The sequence below is a fragment of the Gallus gallus genome, chromosome 4, assembly GCF_016699485.2.
Source record: "Gallus gallus isolate bGalGal1 chromosome 4, bGalGal1.mat.broiler.GRCg7b, whole genome shotgun sequence".
In the NCBI taxonomy this organism is placed as follows: domain Eukaryota; kingdom Metazoa; phylum Chordata; class Aves; order Galliformes; family Phasianidae; genus Gallus; species Gallus gallus.
The window spans coordinates 16,406,691-16,430,940 of record NC_052535.1 but is presented as its reverse complement, the minus strand read 5'-3'; the positions used below and the strand labels follow the sequence as shown (position 1 = coordinate 16,430,940).

The 24,250-nt window shown below is 48.1% G+C and overlaps 1 protein-coding gene across 5 annotated transcripts; it reads right to left on the bottom strand.

The window, feature by feature from the left end:
* Window positions 1-17: 17 nt before the first annotated feature.
* TMEM255A (transmembrane protein 255A) lies at window positions 18-24,227 on the bottom strand. 5 transcript variants are annotated; one of them, XM_015278626.4, is made up of 9 exons: window positions 24,116-24,227; window positions 21,158-21,300; window positions 16,443-16,505; window positions 13,001-13,090; window positions 11,097-11,159; window positions 10,071-10,159; window positions 7,746-7,908; window positions 6,994-7,137; window positions 18-2,650 (listed from the first exon to the last, which is right to left on the bottom strand). In XM_015278626.4, the coding sequence occupies exons 1-9, from the start codon at window positions 24,171-24,173 to the stop codon at window positions 2,492-2,494; spliced, it is 972 nt and encodes a 323-aa protein (XP_015134112.1). In that variant the 5' UTR covers window positions 24,174-24,227; the 3' UTR covers window positions 18-2,491. The 5 variants fall into 5 exon arrangements, with proteins under 5 accessions (XP_015134112.1, XP_015134113.1, XP_040556101.2 ...); XM_015278627.4 differs by having other exon boundaries at window positions 7,746-7,905; XM_040700167.2 differs by lacking the exon at window positions 21,158-21,300 and having other exon boundaries at window positions 23,357-24,227.
* Between the last annotated feature and the right edge of the window lie 23 nt (window positions 24,228-24,250).

Genomic DNA, 24,250 nt, shown 5'->3' with positions numbered 1-24,250 from the left:
ATAAAATGCAGCTTATGAACGCTTACAAAAGTCACACCAGTTTATTTGACCTTGGTAAAGTAATAAAAGGGTACAGATGGTTCACAGTTCTACATTCCTGTAAGAAATGATGACCACAGTGCAGAAGGTTGCATTCACATGAAACACTTATTTTACTTGAGCAGAAGGAAACACGTAATTCAACAGAAAAATCAAACAGGTAATTTTTTAAATGTGACAACGGCCTCATCGTATTACAGTGAATTTAAAGCAGCAATGTAATTTTTGCCTTGATATTCCTTAGAAAACAAGAGTTGTGATTGATAACTTCCTAAGTTTAGTGTTTCTGTCAAGTCAAACCCGATGACAATTGTTTCCTTATTGTTGCTCTGCCATTCAGTTCTGTTCACGTCCAGAACTGCCTCTGTCCTGCCCTGCGGTGCCCCGGCCCACCAAGCCCTGCTCAGTAGACAGGCACAAATGGTATCGTGTGTTTGTTGGTGCTGGGACAGGACTGGGACCTCTAATTTCAAAGATGCAGCAATACCAAACTTTCTGATTTAAGTGAATGTGGCCTTCAAATTCCAGTGAGTAGATTTGAAATTGTACACAATCTCTTTAACAAGATTTCATTCAGAAAAAATGTCATATAAAATGGATGAGGTTCTCATTTTTCAGTATGCAGATTTCCAAGAGCTGCACTTGAACTATCCGCAGTAAAGCAGAACGCCACCAGGACGTGTTCTGCACACACTACTGCTTTAAATCCCGTGATTGTACTCCTTTCCCCAGCTACTCTCTTCACTTGTTGCTGGAGAAAAGCATTTGTTTCCGGAGAAACAGCGCCATCCTTGAGCTGGCTAACATACTGACTAGCAGTGGACAGTGGAATGGGGAGGTTAACACGCAGCCTAGCTTTAAAGGCTTCGCAAATGCATAGTATTGAAAACAGCATTATAAAGTGTGGTGTACTTTGAAAAGTGAGATCAGGGACTTCAGCATTCATTTTCCATTTTGACAGCATTTCATTTTTTTTAAGATTAAAAGTAGAGGCCACAGGTTAATGTGCAGCTGTTGATTTTTTCCCTGGCACGTGGACCAATTTTATATTCTGCACACCAGATTGAGCTGTTGGGTATCTTCTCGTCTGCACCAGAGCTGAATGTAAATGTAGGCAATTTGGGATTAGGGCCAGCAATCCAATGCAAAGGAAGGTCCATCTTTAGGGAATAAGGAATAAAATGGCAATACCTTACTTTTTCTCTCTGAAGCAAGCAATTGGGAATGCTCAGGCTGAGCGGCTCAGATCTAAAAGCCGTCATCTGAGGTCACTTACTGGAGTAGAACCACACTTTACAGGACACTGTGACACGTAACAAAGCTGACCTTCTTTTGTTATGCAGGACGCATGCAAAATCTGTTGGAATCTAGATCAATCAGCACAGTCATCAGCTGAAGATTAAATGAAAGTCACAACGATAATTGCAAATTCCTATCAGCTTCATCCTATATTACACGGTGTTGAATTTTATCCATGTGAGACTTACATCTTGGAGAACTAGTGGAAATCCTGTATGTGCAGCCCATAACACAGCTACTAAGATGCTGCTTATTCAAGGTGCTGATTCAACCCGTTAGAAAAGGTAAAAGTACAAGCTTAAAACAAAATCCTAACCAAGCAGAAGGAAAAAGAAAGTGTTTCCAGTGCACTGTTTCAGTGACTTGTGAGCAGTTTCTGAAGATTTAGGCAGTGCAGCCACCCAGATGGTTTGACTTCAGCATCGTGACATAGAATTCGGAAGACAGACAACTGCATTTCACCTTCTATCTAAAGAAATGTCCCAAAATAAATCAGCTAATAGAGCTTATTAAAGCTTTTCCCCTAATAAATAAATAAATAAATAGATTCCCATTACTCTGCTAGACACATAAGAAAACACCCTATGAAGTTACCTCTATTTATTATTTTAAAGACATCATCCTGGCTCCTCACTAGGGTTTCCATCCCATAGACTGTAACCAACAAGTGATGTGAGCCAAGCTTTGCAGCCCCACAAAATCCCCCAAAACTGGCGGCCAACAGCCAAACAAAACAAGCATCAGGTTGAGCTGTCTGCAAGCACCCTCACCTCGGGCAAAATGATACTCCTGGGCAGCTGTGGATCCTGGCTACCCTTACTTCAGCTTGGCTCAAGATGGAGTAAGGCAGACCAGAATCTATTGTCTGCGTTGTATCACTTCATTAAAAACCAAGGACTCCGTGACCCTCACTGTAAAATGAGGAGTTGGAATTCAGGTGCCCTGCAAAACATCAGCAGCACGTCCCCCTCCTTGCACCCCACTGTTAAACCTCTGAGATAAGTCTCGCAAGAACGAACCGTCCAATCAAGTATTCATGTTTGCAATTATCTTCTGTATCTATTCCCCCCCTTCCTCCCACAGTAAGATATAAACACAAAATGTTCACAATCATTTCAGTGGCAAGTATTTAGTTCTTCTTTCCCCTCGTTCTTTACGGTGTATAAGGTGGTGGCTTTTCAAAAGGTGGAAAATACGGTGGTGAGTACCGAGGAGGAGCGTTGGAGGACCACATGTAGCTGGGAGATGGTGACACTGACTGCGGGTCATCCGAGAGGCCAGAGGGAGTGGAGGCCGGGAACACGCTGGAATGCTGCAGGGAGGAAGCAAGAATGCTGTAACATCTCTTAATTGTGAAGGGCAGTGGTAAAACAGGATTACATTACAGTGGAGAGGAAGATTAATATTTCAAGACTCAGTTCTGCAAAGCGTACAGACGTACATGCGAGTATATAAATCACTCGTTGCACTCAAGGTAAGCACAGTAACAGTGCTGCATAATGAAACTCCTGAGACCTGAAATGGAAGGAGCATTCTGGTTCTCTCCCATCGCTTCTGCTGTGCACCTGCTTGCATCTCACGTAGCCTGGACAACCAAAAACTGATGTGTCTCTTTTACACCTTGGCTTTCATTTATCAGCCACTGGCAACAAACAGGCTGCAGAGAGTTTCTTTTTGCCCTACTTTTCATCATTAACTAAAAAAAATACAATTGCAGCAAACAATTTATTCCATCACTAAGTAAAAAACTTCGAAAGATTTTTGTAGAGGAGTGGCTCAAGGAGTAAGGACATTGTGAGTACGACTGCTACGTGCACAACCCAGGCTATGAGACCTTGAAGCTGTAAAAGTAAAAAGAAAAGCTGAGGCTGCAGTCAAGATAAGGGGAAGCCAGCTTGGGAATAGACTAGGGCAACGGAATGCGAGGAACAGTGTGAAAGCTGTGTGATGATTAATGCTGTACCAATAGCTATGTGAGCAACGTGAGTGCTAGACGTGTGATTTCTGTATGCTAACCAATCATGAGTTAACTCCGCGTGCACCCTGTATCTCTGTATAAGTATGAGCTGATTCGGGCAATGAATTGGAGTTCCACCATTACTTCTGTGAAGACGTGTGGTTCATTCCAGGCAACCTTCTTTCAGATTTTACATAGGAAACGTGTACATGCCTGAAAATTAGTTTCTGCTCTCCAGAATGCCTTTGTTCTCCACAATATCTTGGGTCGTATGATGCTGGCACTGCCACTGAGCCGTGAACGTGTCACGTTCTGTCCAGAAACAGGCCAGACAAATTAATTCTGAACAGGTAACGAAATACTGACACTTACACTTGCTCTCCTGGCTGTAATGCACCGTAATTTTACCCCTGATGAGCACATTCCCAGGCTGAGCCTTGCGTTTCTGACTGCCACCTGGCCCACACTAAGGCAGTGCTCACAGAGCAGCCTGGGCAGGGCGCTGAGCCCCGCTCCCAGCACTCTGCACTCCCGAGGAGAAGCACATTCCTGCTCAGCGCCAGGCATGGAGCCCCTCGTGCTGCCCTGGACTTGGCTCGTCCTTTGGGTGCGATCATGTGCTGCCAACCCCGAGCAGGAGGCTGCAGCAGGAAGGACGCATTGTTGAGGGGCCCACGGCAAAGCATGGCTCTCACACCCGCTCGGCTGAGCTGCAAACAGTGTGTCATGGTTTTATGATTTTTGGTTATCGGTATTCCACATCATAACATCATGCAGTGTACTGGGAGTTAAAAGAGCAAATGCTCTAGTTCCGGGTACTTGTCCGGAAGAGAAGGAGGAACTACGTTCCCCAGAAGACTGTTTGAGTACTGTTATCATTCCTGCTCAGGGGAACAGATATAAGGCCTGTTGGTCACATGAGTCTTCTGCCTTCTCGTCTCATCGCACTCGCTTTCGGATCGTCTCGCTGCTGCTCCCGACTGCACGCAAGGCTTCAGTATTAGTGTAAGGCCTTTAGCTCTCGGACAATCCTTCTCTCAATTATATTTGATTTTATTAACAATTATATTGAATTATATTGTATTGTAGTGCGTTATCGTGCATTCCGATACTATATTTAGTAAATTAGTTTGTTTCTCCTCAGATCGTTGCTGCTGGGTTTTTTTTAATTATTCTTTCTTGTGGGGGGTCCCCTGTTTCCCTTTTCTGAAGGCATGGATTTTACAAAAAATCCCTCCGCCCCACTAGTCACGGAACAGGGCCAGACCAGCCTGTAAACCGTCGACACAATGTTCAAGGCTGGATTTTATCTTGGCAGTGCTTTTCTGAAACCCTGCACCACTTCTCTAAAACTGACTCGTGACAGCTTATTCTGCGGCTGTATAACCCACAAAAAACCAGCTTGGTCACCTAGAAGCCCACAGCAAGTCACACGGATCGCTCCTGTTTGAAATAACACGGCAACTTTTCCAACGCGCGCTCACCCCACCGGCGCGGCCCCACCTGCAGAGACGTTTGTTTGGACAGACACTGCCACAGCAGCACAGCAGGCAACAGCCAGCAAAGCCAGCCCACCAAGCATCTGAGCACTGCTGCCTGGCAACAGCCTGGGGGCTTGGAGGAGAGCTGCCTTTGTTGCCTCTGCAGAGCTGGCCTGGCTCTGGCGTCAGGCTGCTGCCTGGCCCTGCTAATGCACCCAGCCGCTGGGAAGAGAGTGCTCATTTCCCTCTGTCAATGGGAGATCTGGAGCAGAATGTGCCGCTGCTGCTGGGGTGAAGTGAGCCCCTGTCTGCACCCTCTCACAGAAGGCAAAATGCCACAGGGCAGAGATGCGCTCAGCTAACTGCCCCTGGCCACCAAACCACACAAAGGGAGGCACAGCATGTAGCCTGCTGCCACCCCAGCAGGTTTCCTCCTGCCCAGTTCCTGTCCTGGCCTATCGTAAAGCCCTTGTCACCACACAGCCCTCTGCCAGCGGATGATACCTGCCACAGTGCTGGGTGTTGCTAATTCCCATCGATTTGTGCTCTTCTGAAAACCAGAGAGCTAGTTCTGCCATCTTACTGTTGTGTGAGAAAGCAGAGATGCAGAGGCACAAACTCCCTCAGAAATTCAGGACTTTTTTTTCTTGGAAAAGATGGGTGAATGACTGCGAAGTGCTGAATGAGGCAATTCTTGCACCGAAGGGAATGCAGCCTCTGAAAGGGACTGGAGAAGCAAGGCTGAGCCTGCTCCATGCAGCACCACAAGGACAGCAGGGCAGAAGGTATCAGGGTGGCAAAGACACTGCTCAGATGAGACAAGAGAAAGAGCATCCACTACCAGAGGCCTCAGCTGATGTTCCCATGCAGGCTCCCAAATTTCCTGGAGAAGAGCAAGGCTCAGACTTAGAACAGCATCTGAAAGTGAGACCTGGCTATTTTAAATTTAGATTACCTTAATCGATGACCAGCTTTTGTGTCAGCTCCTAAGCCAACACCTGTGGTATCACAGCAGTGAGACACGGGGGCTTTCATCTGGTGGCTGAGATGTGAGCGCTAGGAGAGTCCCAGCAGTGCTTTTGGTTGAAAAGCTGGGCAAACCCACCCATGCTGAGATCTCTGCTGGTGGGGCCGCAGCACAGACAGGCACAGAATTAAACAGCACTTATTATCAGCCGAGTGTCTGGCAAATGGACTTTGCAGAGAAGCTTGCTTAGGTAATATGCTGAGGTTGGAATCTCTACAGCAGGAAAAAGTTACACAACACTGCTGACTGCCTTAGGTTGCACTAACCTCAAAAATGAGTAAAAAGTCTGTACAGATGTCCCAGAAATTCTGATGTTCAAATATTTCTGGGATGTTCTGACAACAGCATTGTTCAGTGGCTCTAGCAGTAAAACCGAATCTGTTCAGATGCGAGATACCTTAATGCACAGCTCTGATGACAGACTGTGGCTATTGCAGACCACATCTCATAGCTGACATCCAAGAACTTAAGCTCCCGTTAATTTCAAATAAAAGTCCCCAGCTGTGACAGTTGCAAAGAAAATGTAAGAAGTGAAGTTAACACCACCACTCCAGTAACATCCAGTTGAAAGAAGAGCTGAGGTTAAACAATCTCATCTGTTTCAACAAGTGAAAACTGACGTTGACAGCAAGATTCAAATGAAATCACTGTTTCTAGCAGCACAGTTCCATGACTCAGAACAGACAGAGATTACAGCAGCAGTGGTGTCTGCAGGGACTGTTCTTAGACCAGCTGAAGTGTGTGGGAAAAAACAGAAGAGCTTTTCAGTCAATACGTGTTTTTGAGAGCTCAAAAAGCTTGTTTCTAAAAGCTCACCTATTTCTCTCAGGCACAGCAGTTAGCCTAATAAAAACTAGCACCTGAACATCTCGCTTTGTCTCTATCCTCAGAGCACAGCAGGTGCCAGAGGCAGTGCCTATTTTTAATGTGGCCTCTACTGGTGAACGACAGGAGAAGCAGGCAGCATGCCCTATTGCCTTCTTTTCAAGGAGAGCTTTCAGGAAACTGTTGTCTTAGTAAGAGAGAGTGCTGCCAAGCACCAGTGGCTAGAAGGAAAGCTTTGGTATTCTTTGCATGAACAGGAAAATTAAACTGTGTAAATGATTGAAAGACAGGCCTCCAGAGTCCTGCAGACTGGGCTGCATTTAACCTTTCAGCCAAAGGAGAAAACAAACTGTAATGTTCTGTACCTGAAAGTCATATGCAGAGTAGGGAGGCAGGTGAGGAGTGCTGTGGTAGTAGGTGTTGTAAGATGTCACCTGTGGCCTTGAGTAATAGGACACTGTAGGGTGTGCATTTTCAACCGTGCAGTTCAGCGTAGGGAGGGAAGGAGTCTGTTAAAACAAAGACAGCATCTCAGCCACTAACCCAGACAACTTCGGTCACCAAAACCAGACAGCTGAATGAACAAAGGAATATTTAGAGGAGTAGAGTGTGTCTTTTAGATGGAGCTCAACTCTGCCCCAGAACAAGCCTGGCAACAGCCTGGTGCATGCTACTACTAAAACAAAATGACTGTTCAGACTGCATTTTCACAAGCAGGAGGAAGAACCCTACTAGTGCTACGAAATCAACAGCTCATGAACAACCAGCACACATTTTCTTGAAGAAAGTCAATGCTATGAAAAGGAAGATCTGTTTTAAACAAAAAGTTTATTTTTATCCATCCTGGTATTGCAAAACCTCTGAGAAGGTTCCTTTTGAAAAAAAGTCTGTATTTCTTTTCACCTTTTCTAATTGTATTCGGGTAGTGACACTAGATCAAAAAGGTGACTCATTTTCACTTTTTTCTTACAGTTCTTTCATGCCCTTCTTCCTGGCCAGATTGCAGTGATGCAAAGATCATTTGCAAAGAAATATCAACAGTTGTTTTCATGATTATTTTAAAAAGGCAGTTTGATTTATTTGTTTTAATGCATAGAGAAATTGGAATCCATCTTACCATGTCTTTAAAACCTCCAAGTATCGCTGCTGTAATGATCCCCAGGAATAGCCCCACTATGTTCAAAATTGTTGCTGACCAAAGCAAGTGGTAAAGGTGGATGATGTCCTGGCAGCTGCTGACATCAATGTATTCATAGTATCCTCCAGAAATCTCTACTCTGCTGGATAAGGGGAGAAAAAAAAAAAAGATTAAAAAATGCACCACACAATAAAACCTAAGCACTTCCAATGGACAGTAAAATGCCATCTGCAATTTAATGATAGCCTGGACCTGACCACTGAGATGGGAACAGGGATAAAGCTTGCTAGATCCCACTCTTTTGGCATCTAAGATCTCTTTGCATGATAACAGCAGAAGAGATGGCCTGATATGTTGTGAAACAAAGAAGTCCAGCCAGCCCTACTAATATCAAACTGCCCTTGAGTCTGGATCTGCCTCTTATTTCCATCACTTGAAATCTCCAGAGCCAGCCCGTCATCCTGGAGGCTTCCCAAGGACAGATCTGACCTGGAATCACATAGAGAATCCAGTTCATGTCTCAAGGAAGGGCCACACTGGAGGCTTCTCACGGCCACATGAGCAGCTAGGTGGGAGGAATGCAGGACAGCATGGCTGGCCTCCACATACCAAGCACATTTATCTCAGCCTCCCCTACGCAAGTGCTCGTCCCTTCCATCTCTACCATGGCATAGGCTGGCAGGATTCTTCCACAAGAGCCATTCTCCTTTCCTCGTCACTCCCTTTCAGTTTCTTCTTTTCTTTTTTCCCAACCCTTGCTGTAGTGACTCACTGCAGAAGAGATTGCAGTGGGAGAGAACAATTTCAGGCAGACTCGAGGCAGAGGTTAACCAAGTGGCTTGGCTGCAAAGCCCTGCATGTTAGCCTGAATGACTTGAACTAGGTAATGTGAGCACAGACCAAGACAGTCTTTAACACCACAGCCTATAGGTACTGCCTGCAGAGCCCATTCTTATGCAGCTGCGTAAGAGTGTACTGTTCCCAGTGAACCCTGCTTCGTCATCAAGGATATTCAGCACCAAAGATAAAAGGCTTTGAAAAATTCTGTAACGATGAAGAATCCTGTGTGGGGTTCAACACGAAGGGACTTGCCCAAGGTTGCTGCAGCTGGAGCTCTCAGCATCAGGAGGCATGCAAGGCTGCTGTCACTTCTTCTGTAATTTCCATCCTATATGCAATAAAGTAGCTAACCAGCCTGAGTGTCTGTGCCTTTTCCACTGAGTTCCCAAAAGAACCAGCACCTCCTCAGTGCAAAGCACTTGCGTGGCACCAAGCAAGATTAAATCTGAAATAATTGCTTTAAAATAGGGGAAAATAGGTCAGAGGCAGAACCCTCAACCTGGCTGACAGGGAAAAAATCCACCCAGTAATACAGAACAGTTAGATTTTTCTGTTCCAATCACTTCTATGTCGTTCCCTTCATTTAGTAACAATGAATTATGTTCTGCAAATTCTCATACAGAAACAACATATTACAGAAACCAGGGATTACCCTTCCTGGCACCCAAAACCACCCTCTCTTAATAGAATCTTTTAATCTCCCACCACCATAGACAGTGATTTAAGCGGGGGCCAGCCCATGAGAAACATTAACCCTGAAACAGCCCTAGGCAAGAGCCAGCACTAAGAAAATCATTTTTTTTCTGCTGACACACCAGGCACTCTAAATGACTTAAGCAGTATGCGCGCTGAGGTTAGATCAAGCATGGCAGCCAGATCTAACAACAGCAAGATCACCGTGCAGGGGTGCTCTATCGGTAATCACTCTTCCGACTCATCCTTGCACAGTGGTGTGAGTCATTTATAAGCATGCAGGTAACACCAGCTCGTGAACACTCCTCCCTGTTACTGCAATGGAGAACAAAACAATGAGGAAAATGAGGAAGAACAGTGTCCCAGTTTTCATAGCTATCTTCTAAAATTAAAAAAAATCCAATGAACAAACAGTGCCAACAGATAAGGAAGGTTAGGATGAAGTACATAAGGGAAAAAAAAGGGAGGAAAATCAAGAATGGAAGTAATGGGAACTCTGACCCACTCTTCCACAGCTGGGCTGGCCTGCAGTGTGCTTACACATAGTTGGTATGGCTTTAGCATACATCATGAACCCCTTTACTCTTACTTGGCCCCTTTCTGACTAGGAGTCCTTATGGCAAACAACTATCGCTTTGGTTCCCGTCCCACAACAGCTGTCATTAGTCAACACTTTGGTCTAGCATTATTCTGGCCCTTCAGAAACCCGCAAACCAGCACGACCACTACTTGCTCTCCCCATGCCAGGAACGGTGTTTCCAGCTTACTCACTTTCCACAGTTGTACAGGTCACAGCAGAAGCAGGTGTTGGTTTTTATTTTTGGTGTGCACGGTGCACGACGTTGTGGGTGACAGACTGCCTGTGTGAGTTCAGAAGAAACACAAAGTACATACAGACAAAATCACCAAACAATTCCTGCTGGCATTTGGCCTACTCTACGTGTAATTTTGCACTGATCCCAAGATCAGCCCCAGGGAAATCTTTCTTTCCTTATCTTGCAGCACAGCTCTTACAAAGAAGGCAGTCTAGAATAAAGATGCATGGGACTAGAGCAGATCAGCCCCTTCCTTCCACCATGGGGAAGTCAAAAATAAGCACGCACCTGCGTAGGAAGTGGGCTGTGCAACTACTGCAAACAGATAAGGCATTGCTGAAGAAAGGCTTCCCCAGATGGCAAATTAGGGCAGGGAATTGTCAAGAGGCTGACACTAACTGATGGAAAGATTCCCATACTGGAAAATAACTGAGAAAAGAGACTGACTGACTGCTTGTGAGCAGTAACAGCGAAGCTAACCTGGATGGTCTTCTGGCCAAAAAGAGAACGGACCCCACCAATGCCATGGCATAATATTTTATTTGCACCTCAAGCATTTTAAAGTGAAACAGTAGTTATTCCTAACTCCTTAGAAACGTGGGTGTAAATCTAGAGGGACGCTCAGCACAGAGCATAGGCAGCCTATAGTGTTCATATGCACTAATGTGGTGTGGCACGAACACCCATCCTCACAGGACTTCTCTGTGGAGAAGACACAAGCAGGAATTACTGCTGTCTGGACTCAGAATCCATATTCTGTTCTGGTAATTCGTGTGCAGCCGAAGATCAACAGAAAACAGTGTGTTTCCCTCTCCCATCCCCTCCTTTCTCTCTGCTCCTTTCCAGGCACAGTACCACTGGTGGAGGAAAGTAGCTCCGGCTCCCAGCTGCTGCTGACTGCAGAGCTCTGGAGATGGTTGCAGCAGCCTGGTGGGAGGCTTCTGCACCTGCAAGGAGGCAGCACAGCCCAACCTGTTCTCACCTCTGGTGGTGTGGTGCTCTTGGAATAGTACTGGCATCGTCCCGCATACAGCGGCCGCAGGTCCTGCAAAAAGAAGAGCACCAGGTTTAATGCCAAGGGAAAAAACAAACCTGCTGGCCTCTGGGCCAGGGGAGCTTCAGAAAGGCCCCACTCTGCCTCAGCACACAGTCATGGCAGCCACCACCCCAGCCCCCAACTACTTCTGGTTGCAGTGCTGTGGGGTGCATGTCTGTGGCAGCTACGTGGAAACAGCAGCTCTTAAGCCAGCCTCACCCAGAAAGGGCTTCCACCCCGCAAGGAATTAATTATTCATTCATTCCTCATTTCCCCAAAGGTCTCCCAGGGCCGCCTGATGTGTTTCCAAGGGCTCTTCATGCTGAATCATTACAATTTATCATTGAATTGTCGGGAAATCTGTCCTTCTGGGCTCCTGAGTGCATGGTGGGAAACCTCTGGAGGATTAGAAACGGCTCAGCCCGCAAACAAACACATTACCTTCTCGCTCACGGGCAGCCCGCTTCCCAAAATGCAATGCTGAATTCCCACCGCAGTGAGGACGGGTGGTGGCAGCTCCTTCATTTGTGCATACCGGCTGCAGGGACGCACCGTGCCCCAGCCGTCCCACGGGCAGACGGGCCTGCTCTGCAGGAGTCACCCAGCACACAGAGCCCCCCAGGGAACGCTATGTGCTTGGGTGCCGGGAGCACGTCTCTGGCCAGACAGTGAAATTCTTGGGTGGTTAGGAGGTGAAGCGAGGCCAAAAGCACACCCGTTAATCAAGAGGCAGAAACCAGAGCCCTCGCTGCCCCGCCACAGACGCACAAGCATGCTGGCAGCAGGTGGGACTGAGTGCCCACTCACATCATCACCCAGCCTGTCAGGCCAGCGTCCCGAATCTCTGAGCCAACCTGCGGGGCTCCATCCCACGTGGCTGGGATCAGCCAGGACTTGGATGAGCCTCACCGTTTTATCAGCGCTCACACCTCACAAGCCCCTGAAAGGGGTCAGAGGTGGCCACGGCTTTCTCATCACCAATGGGGACCTATCACACACCTGCGGAGCTCCATCTGCTCTGCAAGCAAACCTGGCCATCCCGCAGTCTTTCTGCTGTTTGAACAAACCGAGGCAGGAAAGGGGATTCTGCTTTACAACAAAGAACAAAGAGCCAGCTGACATGTGGAGTTTCCATCGATGGTAACTGTGACATCCTGACATTTCTTTCCATTCTGATTACAAATAAACTCAAATTGAGTCTTTTTAAACTCGTTTTGCAAAAATAAATTATTTTTTAAGAAAAGCCATCGAACACAAATGTTGTAAGAAAAAAAAATCTGCAGTTCTAAGTTTCAACTTAAAACTTCAAATGGGACTGTGTTTTTTTCCATTGCTATACTAATAGCTGAAGTTTCTGCACATCCCCCTGTACTAGTGACTGGTAACGGCCGCAGTATCTTCTATTGTTTTATGAGTCATCAAATGGAAGATTGGAGCCCACTGAAATCACTTCCTGTTTGTACTGAAGCCCCTCAAAGAGCTTCGTACTCAATGGCTTCCCTCAACTACAACACCCGGCAGTTCAATCAGCATTAGGAGTTTCTGCTAACACAACATGCAAAGTCAGACATTCAACTGCTCCTACCTTCCACCCGGCACCGGCTAACTCAGTAAATGTGTGAAACATACACAGAACTAAAGCAATGTTTTAACATCTTAATACTTACTGCTCATTTCAGGATATTTTTGTAAAGCTGGCACATTTTTCTATGTTTTACAATTTAAACCAGTATTCGGCACACGACATGTATTTACAGAGTCGGATGTGGTCCGATGTGGGACGTGAACACATCACCTGTTTTCCTAGAGTAAAAGTACTGCAGGATTCTGGTTTTCCTGGAAGCACTTACTATGTGTCTGGCAGCAAAGACACCATCTACTATGGCACAGCAGAATGCAGCAATGACGCCAAAGCTGATGAAGACGATCGATGCAACCAGCTAAGGAAGGAAAACAAAGCAAAGCGTCATGTGCTTCTCCACAGCTAAACATTTTGCGTCCTTTCCATACGGATATAGAAACCACAGTCAATAAGCCCTCAAGCAATCAATGACCCAAATGTTTGCCCAGGCTGCACAGACTGGTCTCATTGAAGTCAATGGGATGCGTGTCTCAGAGGCGCCTGTTCTCCCACGGAGGTAGAGGCAAGGCAGCGGGAGCTGCACAGTAGTGCCAGACAACTTGATATTGTAATGTAAGTTCTTCCATGACTCCAAAGCGCTATACTTAGGCTGAGCATACACCTCCTCTTCTGGCTGCTGCTTGTCCTTAACTCTTCCCTGCAGAGAAAAGAGGAATTTCTGCTCCCTGCAACCCAGAGAGCTGCAGGTGATCTGCTCGTATGAACGTTCCTCTGGCCATCTCAGCCCATCAGCCACAGTGGCTTCTGTTTCTGGTACTGTCAGTTAGTTACAACGGCCACACTGTTTCTCTGTCATAACCAGTGAAACCGCAGAATGGGGGAAAGTGCAGCTTCTTACAATCCCAGTGGAAGGAATGCTTTTCTACAGCTTTGGTTATTCTGTACTAAGTTTCCTTCTGTACCTTCCTGCACTTTGTGCCTACATGAAAGGATATCCTCCCTTAAAAGCATAACCCTTGGAGATGGGAAGTGAGCCAAACACTTTGTACACACAATTAAGTTATTTGTCCTCTCCACTGGCAGGTAGGAATTGCTAACATGGCTATTTAAAATAATACAAAATTAATTATGATACTTCTATAACAGTCTTATTAGGATCCAAGGACCTGTGTCAGACATGGATTTGCTGCCCTCACATATGCCAATTTCCTCTCCCTGAGCTGGAGAAAGAGAAGCCTGAAGTCAGCTACACTGAGTAGAATTCAGACAAGACAAACTGGGCTTGGATAATGTAGGAACCCTAAAATAGGAGCGTTCCGCTCTGAAGTTGCCTTCGGGCAATGTTAAAGCGACACAAGGTTTGTGAAGCTGGTGGTAACGACTTTCCTATGGCATGAGCAGCTGTCAAACAGCATCATAAAGCACTGACTTTTGGCTGGCAAAGTGCTGACCACGCAGCTCCCCAGAAGGCAGGGCTGCCCGCAGTGCTGGCACCACCGTGCTCTCCCTTGCTCTGCTGAGTGCGAGGCGCAGACACGCGGCATGAAAGCCAATCTACTGGGGTGAGAGAAAGGGGAGCTGGCTATTTCTGTCTGCAGACTGGAGAGAATTCAGGCTTGGGCCAGTTCTCCCTCTGGCCAAGTTGGCACACTCAGGTCCTCGTGCTCCCCAGCCACCTCCTGGGCAGAAACAGGCACAGGAACATGGCTGTAGAAGTTGCTTTTAGCTCATCCTGACATCACCACGAGTGACTGAGTAATGAGCAACTCACTCTTAGAGTAAAGAAGGGCTACGGTGAAGTCCACAAAAAATAAAAGCATTCTGCACCGCCTGTGGTATTATGGAAACATGTAATGGGCAAGACTGCCACTGTAAAATTAAGCAGCCCTGAGTGAGGCAAGACTTGAATAATGGAGACCACGAGCAACAGCTACTGCGTGTTCTCTACAGTCAGGGCAGACTCAACGCCAGCCTGCAAAAAGGAAGCAGTGATGCAATCCTTGCAAAGCTGGGTCATACGTGCTTTTTAGGACACAACGATAGAGAGATGAGATTAACAGACACTGGCTACCCAGGGCCATTTGGAATAAACAAACAAGCCAGGTCAAAGCCACGCTGTCCTTTACTGGCAGTTCTGTGTGAAATGGATTGGTATAAGGTAACGATTGCTCAATCAGGCTCTGGCCTGCTGCTACTACAAATGAGCAAGAGACTTGGAAACCCTACAAGGACAGACGGAACAGGACGTTCTCTTCTTACACAGTCAGGGTAAAAGCAGAAAAAATAGCAACCAGGAAGCCCACCTACCCTGCCCCGTCTGACTCTGGGAAAGAAAGGTTTCCCGTCCTGCAGGGTCTGTCCCACCCAGCACCGTGCTCTGCAGGGATTACATTTCTAGCAAAGCAAAGGGCAGCCCAGTACGTGCAGGAATTTTTCCAGGCTCCTTCGGCCAAGCTTGCCTTAGCCCTGGTCAGCAGCAGACACCGCTAAGCATCCGAGAGCTCCCCTGCAGAGGCAGTTTCATTGCTGCAAAAGCAGGCAACATTGGTGGGTGAGCAGGACAGGCTGCAGGGTCAGATAGCTGCAGCATCGTCCCCCTGTGCCATCTCACAAGGGGAAGACCTGCAGGGACCTCGCCACTAAGGTCTGGGGCAGAGTTTGGATGGAGACTGCAGCTGCTGATGCTCCATGCACTACAGCTGCTGCCTTCAGCACAGGTGAGAAGAGAGAGGGTTGTGAAACAGCACCTCCAAGACACGGCTATGTCTCTGAAGTCCCCTAAAGAACCACACACAAGTCTCCTGAGCTTATCGAAGAAGGCAATCTAGGGTGCTCTGTCCCTACTGCACAAAGATTCTCAGCATAAGAAACCCTCCTTGCAGTGTGAGGGGAGAACCAGAGAGTTGTGGTTTGCACACCTGGTGTGAGCAGCCCCTTCCATGCTTCTCACACGCAACTGCAGCTCTACTGCACAAAAAAAATTCTTGGTTTTAATTCCTGCTTCAAGAGGTGTTTGAAAACAAGGAATAGAAACACGCACATCAATTAGTAACACTGGAGATGTTGGCTGCTTTGCAGTTATATTAGTATTGATTCTTTTCATCGTGTCAGCGTTTCAAGTCATTTGTTCTTCAAGAGCAGAATTTTCTATCCCAAGCAGAGAGCTCTGAGCACTCAGCCTCAGACTTGGCTTTCTGATGGGCCCTCTGCAGGCTTTCCCCTCCAGTGTCTGGATTGGCTGTTTGATCTCCTCTATCCTTTCCTTGGATTTGAATGTGGCCAGAAGCAGTCTTCACAGAGCTTCAAGCCTCTAGGAATTTATTTTAAAAGATTTAAAATAAATGTATTATACCTAGTCTATTATGTGTCACATACTGTGATAGTTCAACATAAAAAGTGCCGGTCATAGGTCTATGAAGTGCCAAGTATCCTGAAATCTCCAAACACTCTATCTCAAGCCCTTGAAAAATCCCACTGAGTTCAATGAGACTGTCTATAGTCACTTTGTGCTTCTTTGAGCATTTTCTCAAATTTAGAAAAGTATCTGGGTTAACAGCCTTGTTCCCCTGAGCTGCCAGGAACCATCTATAGCTCTCAAGAGGCATGCAACGCTAGCCTAGAAGGGTTAGGAAAACCAATGACATTCTTTACACACAGATTTTGAATTAGTCTTAAAAAAAAAAAAAAAAAAGTCTGCATAATGAACTTACCATTTGCCTTTTGTTTTCTATCAAGTTTGATCCAATTATTCCAAGGAATGACCCAAAACCAAGCTGAAAGATAACATATTGTTAGCATTTAGATCAGAAAGACACCCAGTGTATTTCACATACAGACAAAACATAAATCCAGAAGCAGAAAAAGAGCACACTGACTTCATGAGCACTCTTCCCTCAGCAAGGAAGTTAGTGGAGTCTCCCACTAGCTGGGACTGTCAAGCATACCCCTCATGTAACACCAAAAGCATGTGTAAAAACCAAAAGGATGAATTCTGACTCCAGCACCCTCCCTGGTAATGCTCAGAAATGGGTGGATGAGGACATGGACTGCTGCCTTTGAACTACTCTACCAACATTCAGTAGCCTTCAGATGCAGACCGAGCAGGACACCACTAGCAATCTCAGGACCAGACTCCAGTAACCTCACTAAGGGTGTAAGCAACAACCGAAGTTTTCAGCTCACAGTTTCTTGATACAAAATATGAAATAAGAGAGAATTCGTACTCAGGAAAGTTTTTTTGACACCTCCTACTTCTCCCACAGTTGCAGGGGTGATGTTTCATCAGCCTGGGTCTTTTATTAGAAGCTCACAGCAGCCCAGCTAACAGAAGCTACTCCAGCAAAAGCATCTCTTCCTCTTTCTGACAACTCTGCTTTCATTTCAGCTCAGCAAAGCCAGTTAGGAGCAGCTTTCCACCCCGTTTCTCTATGGCCATAAGCTATTTAGCTAAGCTGGAGAAGTTTCTAGGACACAGCACACCTCAACCAGGCTAGAAACAGGGAACTGTGCACAATGGAGAAAGATCCAGAAGTGCTTCTGTAAGGGTCATAACCAGAAAGGTCTTTTATCAGTGCATAGCAGAAGAACTCTGGGTTGGCAAAGAGAAATGCTGGGAAAGTCCTACAATTGCTATTGCTCCTATTCAGCAGGCTATAAAGTCATTTGAAAGATGAGGGTGGTAAAGATCTGGATGAGAAAGCTAAGTAACTGGACAGCTCCTGAGGAACAGAGTAAGGCACAAAATAAGCTGCAGTGACTCAAGAACAGGCCAAGTAACCTGGACTCGATATTTAAGATGTCAGAATGGAAAGCAAAGCTTTAACAAATCTGGTACTAACAGGGAGAGGCACGAGCAGACCTTAGCAGGTACAAATGTGATGAAGAGTTGGTGTCAAATCTTACCCTGCTCTGCTTAATCCCTGTAACATTTGGTGCCGGCACCAGAGGCAGCAAGGGCTGCCGTCTCCAGCAGCAGGGGATTAAAGTTAAGCAGCCGACCTGTCTGTGCTGCACCCTGAGCTCTCAGATTGTTGTCCCCACATCAGAGACCAGCTACCATGGTGTGAAGCACAGCAATGATGCCCGGCACTGCTCAGTACCCTGGCTGCAGGCAGGTGGGGCAGAGCTGGGGGGCTGCTGAACTGCCCCAAACTGATCTGCCAATGCCTCTGGGCTGGCCCCTTGTTTTATTCAGCCTGAGCAAACAACCATTCTCATCTTCCCCAAGTAAGGGGAGTTTTGAAGTTCAGTTTCAAGTCCAAAAGCTCAGCAAGCCAGGCATTACAGAGAGATGGATCCTGGTGATAGTTTCAGCCTGGTGATATCCAGCAGCAGGGAAGTTGTCTGGCAACGCAATCCTAATGCAAACATTCAAGAAAACCGTTCTGTGCTCTTTAAACTTGATCCAACACATTTAAGAGAAATGTGCACATGGCACTTCAGAGCAGCCACAAACCAAAAGGTGAAGGACTTGAGATAATTTAAGATAATTCAAAAAGAGGAAATCAGAGTGATCCACTACATCTAATGGCGAAGATAAATCAGTGGATTCTCATCCTGGATTAAAGGGGAAAGAAAACAAACAAAAAAAAACCCAACAGTTCTTCACCATAGACCTTAGTAACATGCATCAATTATGTCACTGTTATCTGCTGGTGGATAGGATTGCCTGAAAGGAGAACAGAATACAAACAAAAATGCTTTTCCAGAGGAAATCCCCAGACCAACTTGCTTGACAAGGAACCACTAGAGAAGAGGTTTTGCCAGTAAAAGCCTAAGAAAGGTCAATCATTTACACCGATGCCTGAAGCTGTTCTAACTTGGGGAGAGCACTTGTACCACATGGATGGCCTTTAACAAGGAAAAGCAAAGGAGACTTTTGAGAGCCCTGTTCTGTCTGTGGCCTTCACAGAGGCACTGTGCTCCTCCTGAACGCAGCTGCCTCACACAGAGCTGCGTCAGGTGTGGCTGCTGCGCTGCTGGGCATTTGCCTTCTATGCCTGCCTGATGGTTACTCCTGCCTGCTGAGCATTACTGTTGCAATCCAGGCTTCCCAAGCCTGGATCAGTCATCCACAGTTGATGCTGTTTCCCATGGAGGCACAGTTGAGGGGTTCAAAGAAGTAGCTGTGAAGGGACTGGTCAGGGTTGGGGGTGACAGCTGCCTGGCTCTGGACCAGGCAGAGAGAACTGCACTATTTGTGGGGAAAAAAAAACAAAAATCCCCCTGAAGGATGGAAGGTCTCCAGTGCCTGTTTCAGTCCTTCCTCAGGAGCAGAGGCCAGGGGGATCTTATCTCCTTGCAGACAGATGCTTCTTTGCTTGGCCAAGACAGGAGATCAAAGCAGGGCAGGAGAGAGCATCAGGCCCGGAGCGCCCTGGAGGCCCGATGGCACAGCGCAGATCTGCTCTTGGAGAAGCCTGTGCCAGCCAGGTGACAGTGACAGCATGTATACAGAACCATCACATCCAGGGCAGCTACTTGCCACCCAGACCGCCGCAGGGCTGCTGCATGACTGCAGATGGAGCCTCCTGCTCTGCTTGCTCACTCACTTTGTGGCCCTGGGCTGAAAGGCACTAAGCTAGACTATACCAGAGCACTGTGGTTCCTTAGTTCCTTCTCCTCACCAGTGCAGTGCAGCACCACTGGTGGTACACAGAAGTCCCTGGGGTGGGCATGTACGGTCCGCACGGTGGTGCAGGGCTGCTGCATGCTGCAGAAGTCACCACTTGGGGACACCTCCCCAGCAACCCACGCCGCAACCGGCCCCCTCAGCACAACAAAGGGAGAGGGCCCAGCTTCTTACAAAGCATCAGCAGTTTTCAGAGCCTACTGAAGCATTCAGCAGTAAATGGGAACGTTTTCCTGTCTGGGAAGCCAGGCGAGGCTGTCACACATTTCCACACAGCAGATTAATGGACCGAGGGGGAAACCGGTGAAGGGCCTACACACACAGGCAGGCTGCCTCCACGTAAAGCCGGCAACCTACTGCCCTGCCCAAGAGCAGGAATTCATGAAACCGTCGAGCAGAGAGAGTTTCAGGAAAGACGTAAGCGATGCTGACGTTGCCGGAGCATAAATAGCAAGGGAGATGTCACGGGGCTGCGCACACCGGCCCGCCATCTGCAGCGCTCCCAGGGCTGCTCCAGGCACGAGGCCTGTGCACTGACAGCGCGGTGGCTGCGCGGGGAGCTGGGAGCCAGCCTGCCACCCTGCTCAGCACCTTTCCTTGCTGCTTCTCTTTTTAAAAGATCAGGTCTAAATACGGAGTTACTGGGAGAAGCCAGAAAAATGATCCTAAATCAGAGAGACTAAATGCCGTTGGTAATAACATTCCACACAAAGGGCTGCAGAGAAGCTTTCTTCAGCCATAGAATAGCTCATCCACAGAGAAGTAAAGCTTCCCAAAGATCAGCTGTGCACAATAAATAAACCAGAGAGCAAGAAGGCAAGAACAGCTTTCTGCCTATCTGAGCAGGCTTTAAGCCTCCAACTTCAAAACTCTGAAGCCAACCGTGCAGCACCCACAGCTATCACACCAGAAACTTCCAGCTGGAGGGCTGTGGCCACACTCAGCACCCAAGAGACAAAGGTAGCTGCAGCTTGGTCCTTTCTGTGCTCCCTTACAAGATGCCTCAGACACACACAGCAACAGACCAGGATGTGCTGTCCAGCTCATGCCGGACCTCTGCTCAGGCAGCAGAGCACATGCAGCGCCGAGCTGGGATGGGCATGAGGTGCTCTCCCCACATGCTTCTGCAGAGGGCTGTACTCTGCTGGCAGAAACGCTGGGCACCAGCGGGCTTCTCTGGCTTAAGCTATTTGAAGCTACAATAGCCCATTTTCATCTGTTGATGTAAAGAAAAATAAAAATCAATGCATTAGCTGCTTTGATGTGGATGCTCTGCCCCAAGTTGCCAGAGCAATTCTCCACACGGAGACTGACAATTGTTGAACACTTCTGCAAGGGAACTTTATGACCATAAGTTCACATGAGCAGTATCTCACAACTGGACTTGGTGATCTTTGTGGGTCCATTCTGATGGAACTCGTCCATTGTAAGACCTAGACTTCCTGCTTTTCCTGGCACCTCTGGTCCTGTCTGGCTGGGGTTAATCTGATGCATGCAAACAAAGCGCTCAGGTTGCTTTGACTGATGTAAGACCTATTTATCTGTCTCACTTCTACATCAAAAGCATGTAATTACCTAAGCTCTGGGGAAACTGCCACTTGACTGGATGGGATTTTTGCATGGGAATGAGCAGCAGGTGCAAAATAATAATAAAACAAATAAATCAAATGGCAATGAAGTAGCTGGGCATACATTAATATTCAGAACAAGATCACCCTTTATAACATTTGCAGCATCACAAGGGACTTTGTAGGCAATACGTTTTCTAGACCTACCTAGGAGTTCTATACTTACAATAACCCCTGGGTAATAACCTCCAACAGTCACATTTTGGGTTCTTGTTGTAGCAGCTAGGCCCACCGTTAGAATTAATACTGACACAATGAGGAGAGTCACAGTTACGTAGAGGGAATTTCTTTTTCTTCTATTGAACGACCCTAAAAACACACATATACAACAGAATTTGCTAATTCCATCTGGGGACAGTCACGGTATCACAGATTTTTTCCTCCCACCACCAACCACGTCACGGTGAATTTCCTTTCTTGGTTTTGGCTGCCTCTTTTCACCTTCGCTAATGTGCTTTATCAATCTCTACTAGGATACCTGAATGTGCATTTACATATCATTGCTCAGATGCGGATGAAGAGATCCTTGAGAACCTTTGCAAAGCTCGTTTAGATACAGTAGAGCCTCCTTGGGACAATCGAGCTAACGAGAAACACCACCACAAGGCACTCATTTCTCTACTGGTCTGTCTGCTTACGTTAAGTCAAAACAGCCGCACTGTACACCACTTGTTTTGAGGGGGGAAATCTTGGCTGTAAACATGTCACAAGGTGTCCACAGTTCTCCAAATAAAGTCACAGCCACTTCTCCTGCGGCAGCAACCTCTACTTTCAGCAAGAACCAGGTATTTTTAGATGTTTGAATAATGAATTGTGGATTAGGGAAACTCATATACAGCTGCCTAATTCTGGTTTCTTTTCTTTCTTTATTTATTTTTTTTTTTTGTTAAATGTATTTATAGATCTCCCAAATGAGCATAAATATAAAATAGTGATCCCATCAGCCAAGAGAAAAGACGGCTTCCATCTTATGCTCAGCAACATCTGCAGGGGTGCTTGTTCAGTGCATATTCTGCAATCTTTAAATCACTTTTCGGAGCAATCCTTTTGATTCTATGTCATACATTATGTAAACACAACCCAGCAGAAGCGAGCAGCTGGCACAAAAATGGGCTGTAATGGCTCCCTGCCGCCCGGGGCCGCGCCTGCTGCTGGGGCCACTTCAAATCACAGCCCACAGCGCGGTGCTCCCCAGAGCACCCAAGGAGCAGGCAAACATACTTCCCAAATCCAGAGGCTCCCAAGCTGTGTGCACTCACCAGCTGCACCTCACAGGGTACTTTGAAGCAGGGCAGAAACACGCCCCAAGAGAGCACGGGGCTGCCTTTACTCCTGCCAAGCATATTCCTTAAAGCAAGTTTCCCATGGGACACCCTACCTGAGGCACGCAGGTTCCTTGGCAGCCACAGAGATGAATCCATAACTCAGCTGGGCAGAGAGGACTTGGCCAAGCCCAACACAGCTGCCCTGCCCGCACTTGCCAAAGACAGGAGCCCCTCAGGCCCCAAAGGCAGCCTGCTATCTTGAAGATGTGCATCCCAGGTGCTTACAGGCCCTTCCTCAGGGCGTGAATATACCTGCAGCAAAGCTACCCATCTCGTTTGCCTTCACCCCAGCAGCCATACTGATACACCTGGCCACAAACCAGTTTGTTCTCCATGGGGACAGCTCTCCCCCTGCACAGTGCAGGCACAAGGCCTGCTGCAGGGTGCCCTCACCACGCCACTCCACGGGCTCCATGGTGCCATCAGCCAACAAGGCAGCGCACCAGGAGGTACAGGGAGGGAGGGGCGTGCAGGGAAAGGAGCATACTGCTGACCCGCTGGTGTCTCCAGGAGGAATTACCTCTATAAACCTCCTGCTCATGCCCCTAAGCACAGCTGTAACTGCAGCATGGGGACGCTGCAAGGACCAAAAGCAAGGAGCTCTTAGCTACAATTAATATCTAGGCAGCTAAATAAGTAACAACTGGAGAAGCCCAGGCAGCACCTTTTATCGGCACTCATTTTATTCTCCCAAATCTGAAAATAAGCTAGTAATATGAGACCTAGACTTCTCCCTGTTACAACCCATGAAGATACCCCATCCTTCTGCTGCCTCCCAAACACCAGCGCTTCCGCACTGCTCCGGGACACCTAAACACACCACGGTCACCGACCTGCTGACCCCAGTGATGTGAGCTGCAGAGGTAAGCGCTCCTCACACAGCCGGCATCCTTACAGTGGGCCATGCAGAGCGACGCTGTGGGGCAGGACGAGTGCGAGGTGACAGCAAACACTGAGACCAAAGCACGCTGCCTGTGCATTTGGAACTTGTTTCGCAACAGCCCTGCTTACCACACGGACATTTTTACGCTATTTCCTACCTCACAGCTGAGACACATAAACGTGCAGTGAGGTGAAACAAAAGGTCTCCTATCGAAGCAATTCTGACAGCTTCTGAACATTCCTTATTGCAAAAACAAACGTTAGTGCTTTCACTCCAGGTGCAAATAGAAACAACCGTAGTCCTTTAACGCGGAAGCACAGAGACAGCGTGACCACCGAACTCCGGGTCCGTTCTGGGCCATCAGTCCCGCCGCTTCTCCCTCCGAGGAGATGTTTGGCCGCACGTCCGTCGATGAAGCGCTTTGGCACATCCAGAACACCGACCCGCCCCCCGACCCGGCCGGCGCAGCCGCGCAGCGCAGCCCCGTGCCCGGTGCCCCGAGGCGGGCAGTGCGGGCTGCGCGCACACGCAGCGCCGTGCCCGGCCGCCACAACGGTGTCACGCCATCGGTGCCGCGCACACCGCTCCGGCTCCTCTCGCCGAAACGGCGCTCGGAACGCGCGCCGGCTTCAAAGCGGTCGTTCTCATCTCAGACCTCCGCAACGCCCTCTTCGCACGGCGGCCACGGGCGCTCCGAAAACGAGCCGTTAGCGGGGCTTCCCTACACGGCTCGCCACGTTCGGGACGGCGCACACCGCCGTGCCGCCCCGACGTGCCCGGGCTTTGCCCCGACCGCCCGAAGCGCACGGGCACGGCGCAGCCCCCACCGCGCTCTGCGGAGACGCGGCCCCGCGGCCCTCCGCCCCGCCGCGCGACGCGGCGACCCGGCCCCAGTCCCGATACGGCCCCCACTCACCCACGGAGTCGGGCAGGGCGATGCCGCCCGGCCGCTGCTGAGTCAGGGACTGCCGCATGCTGCCCGCCGCAGCCCGCCGGGCCACGGCCGCGGCCACAGCCCGGGCAGCGGCGGAGCGGCGCCTGCGCGGCGACA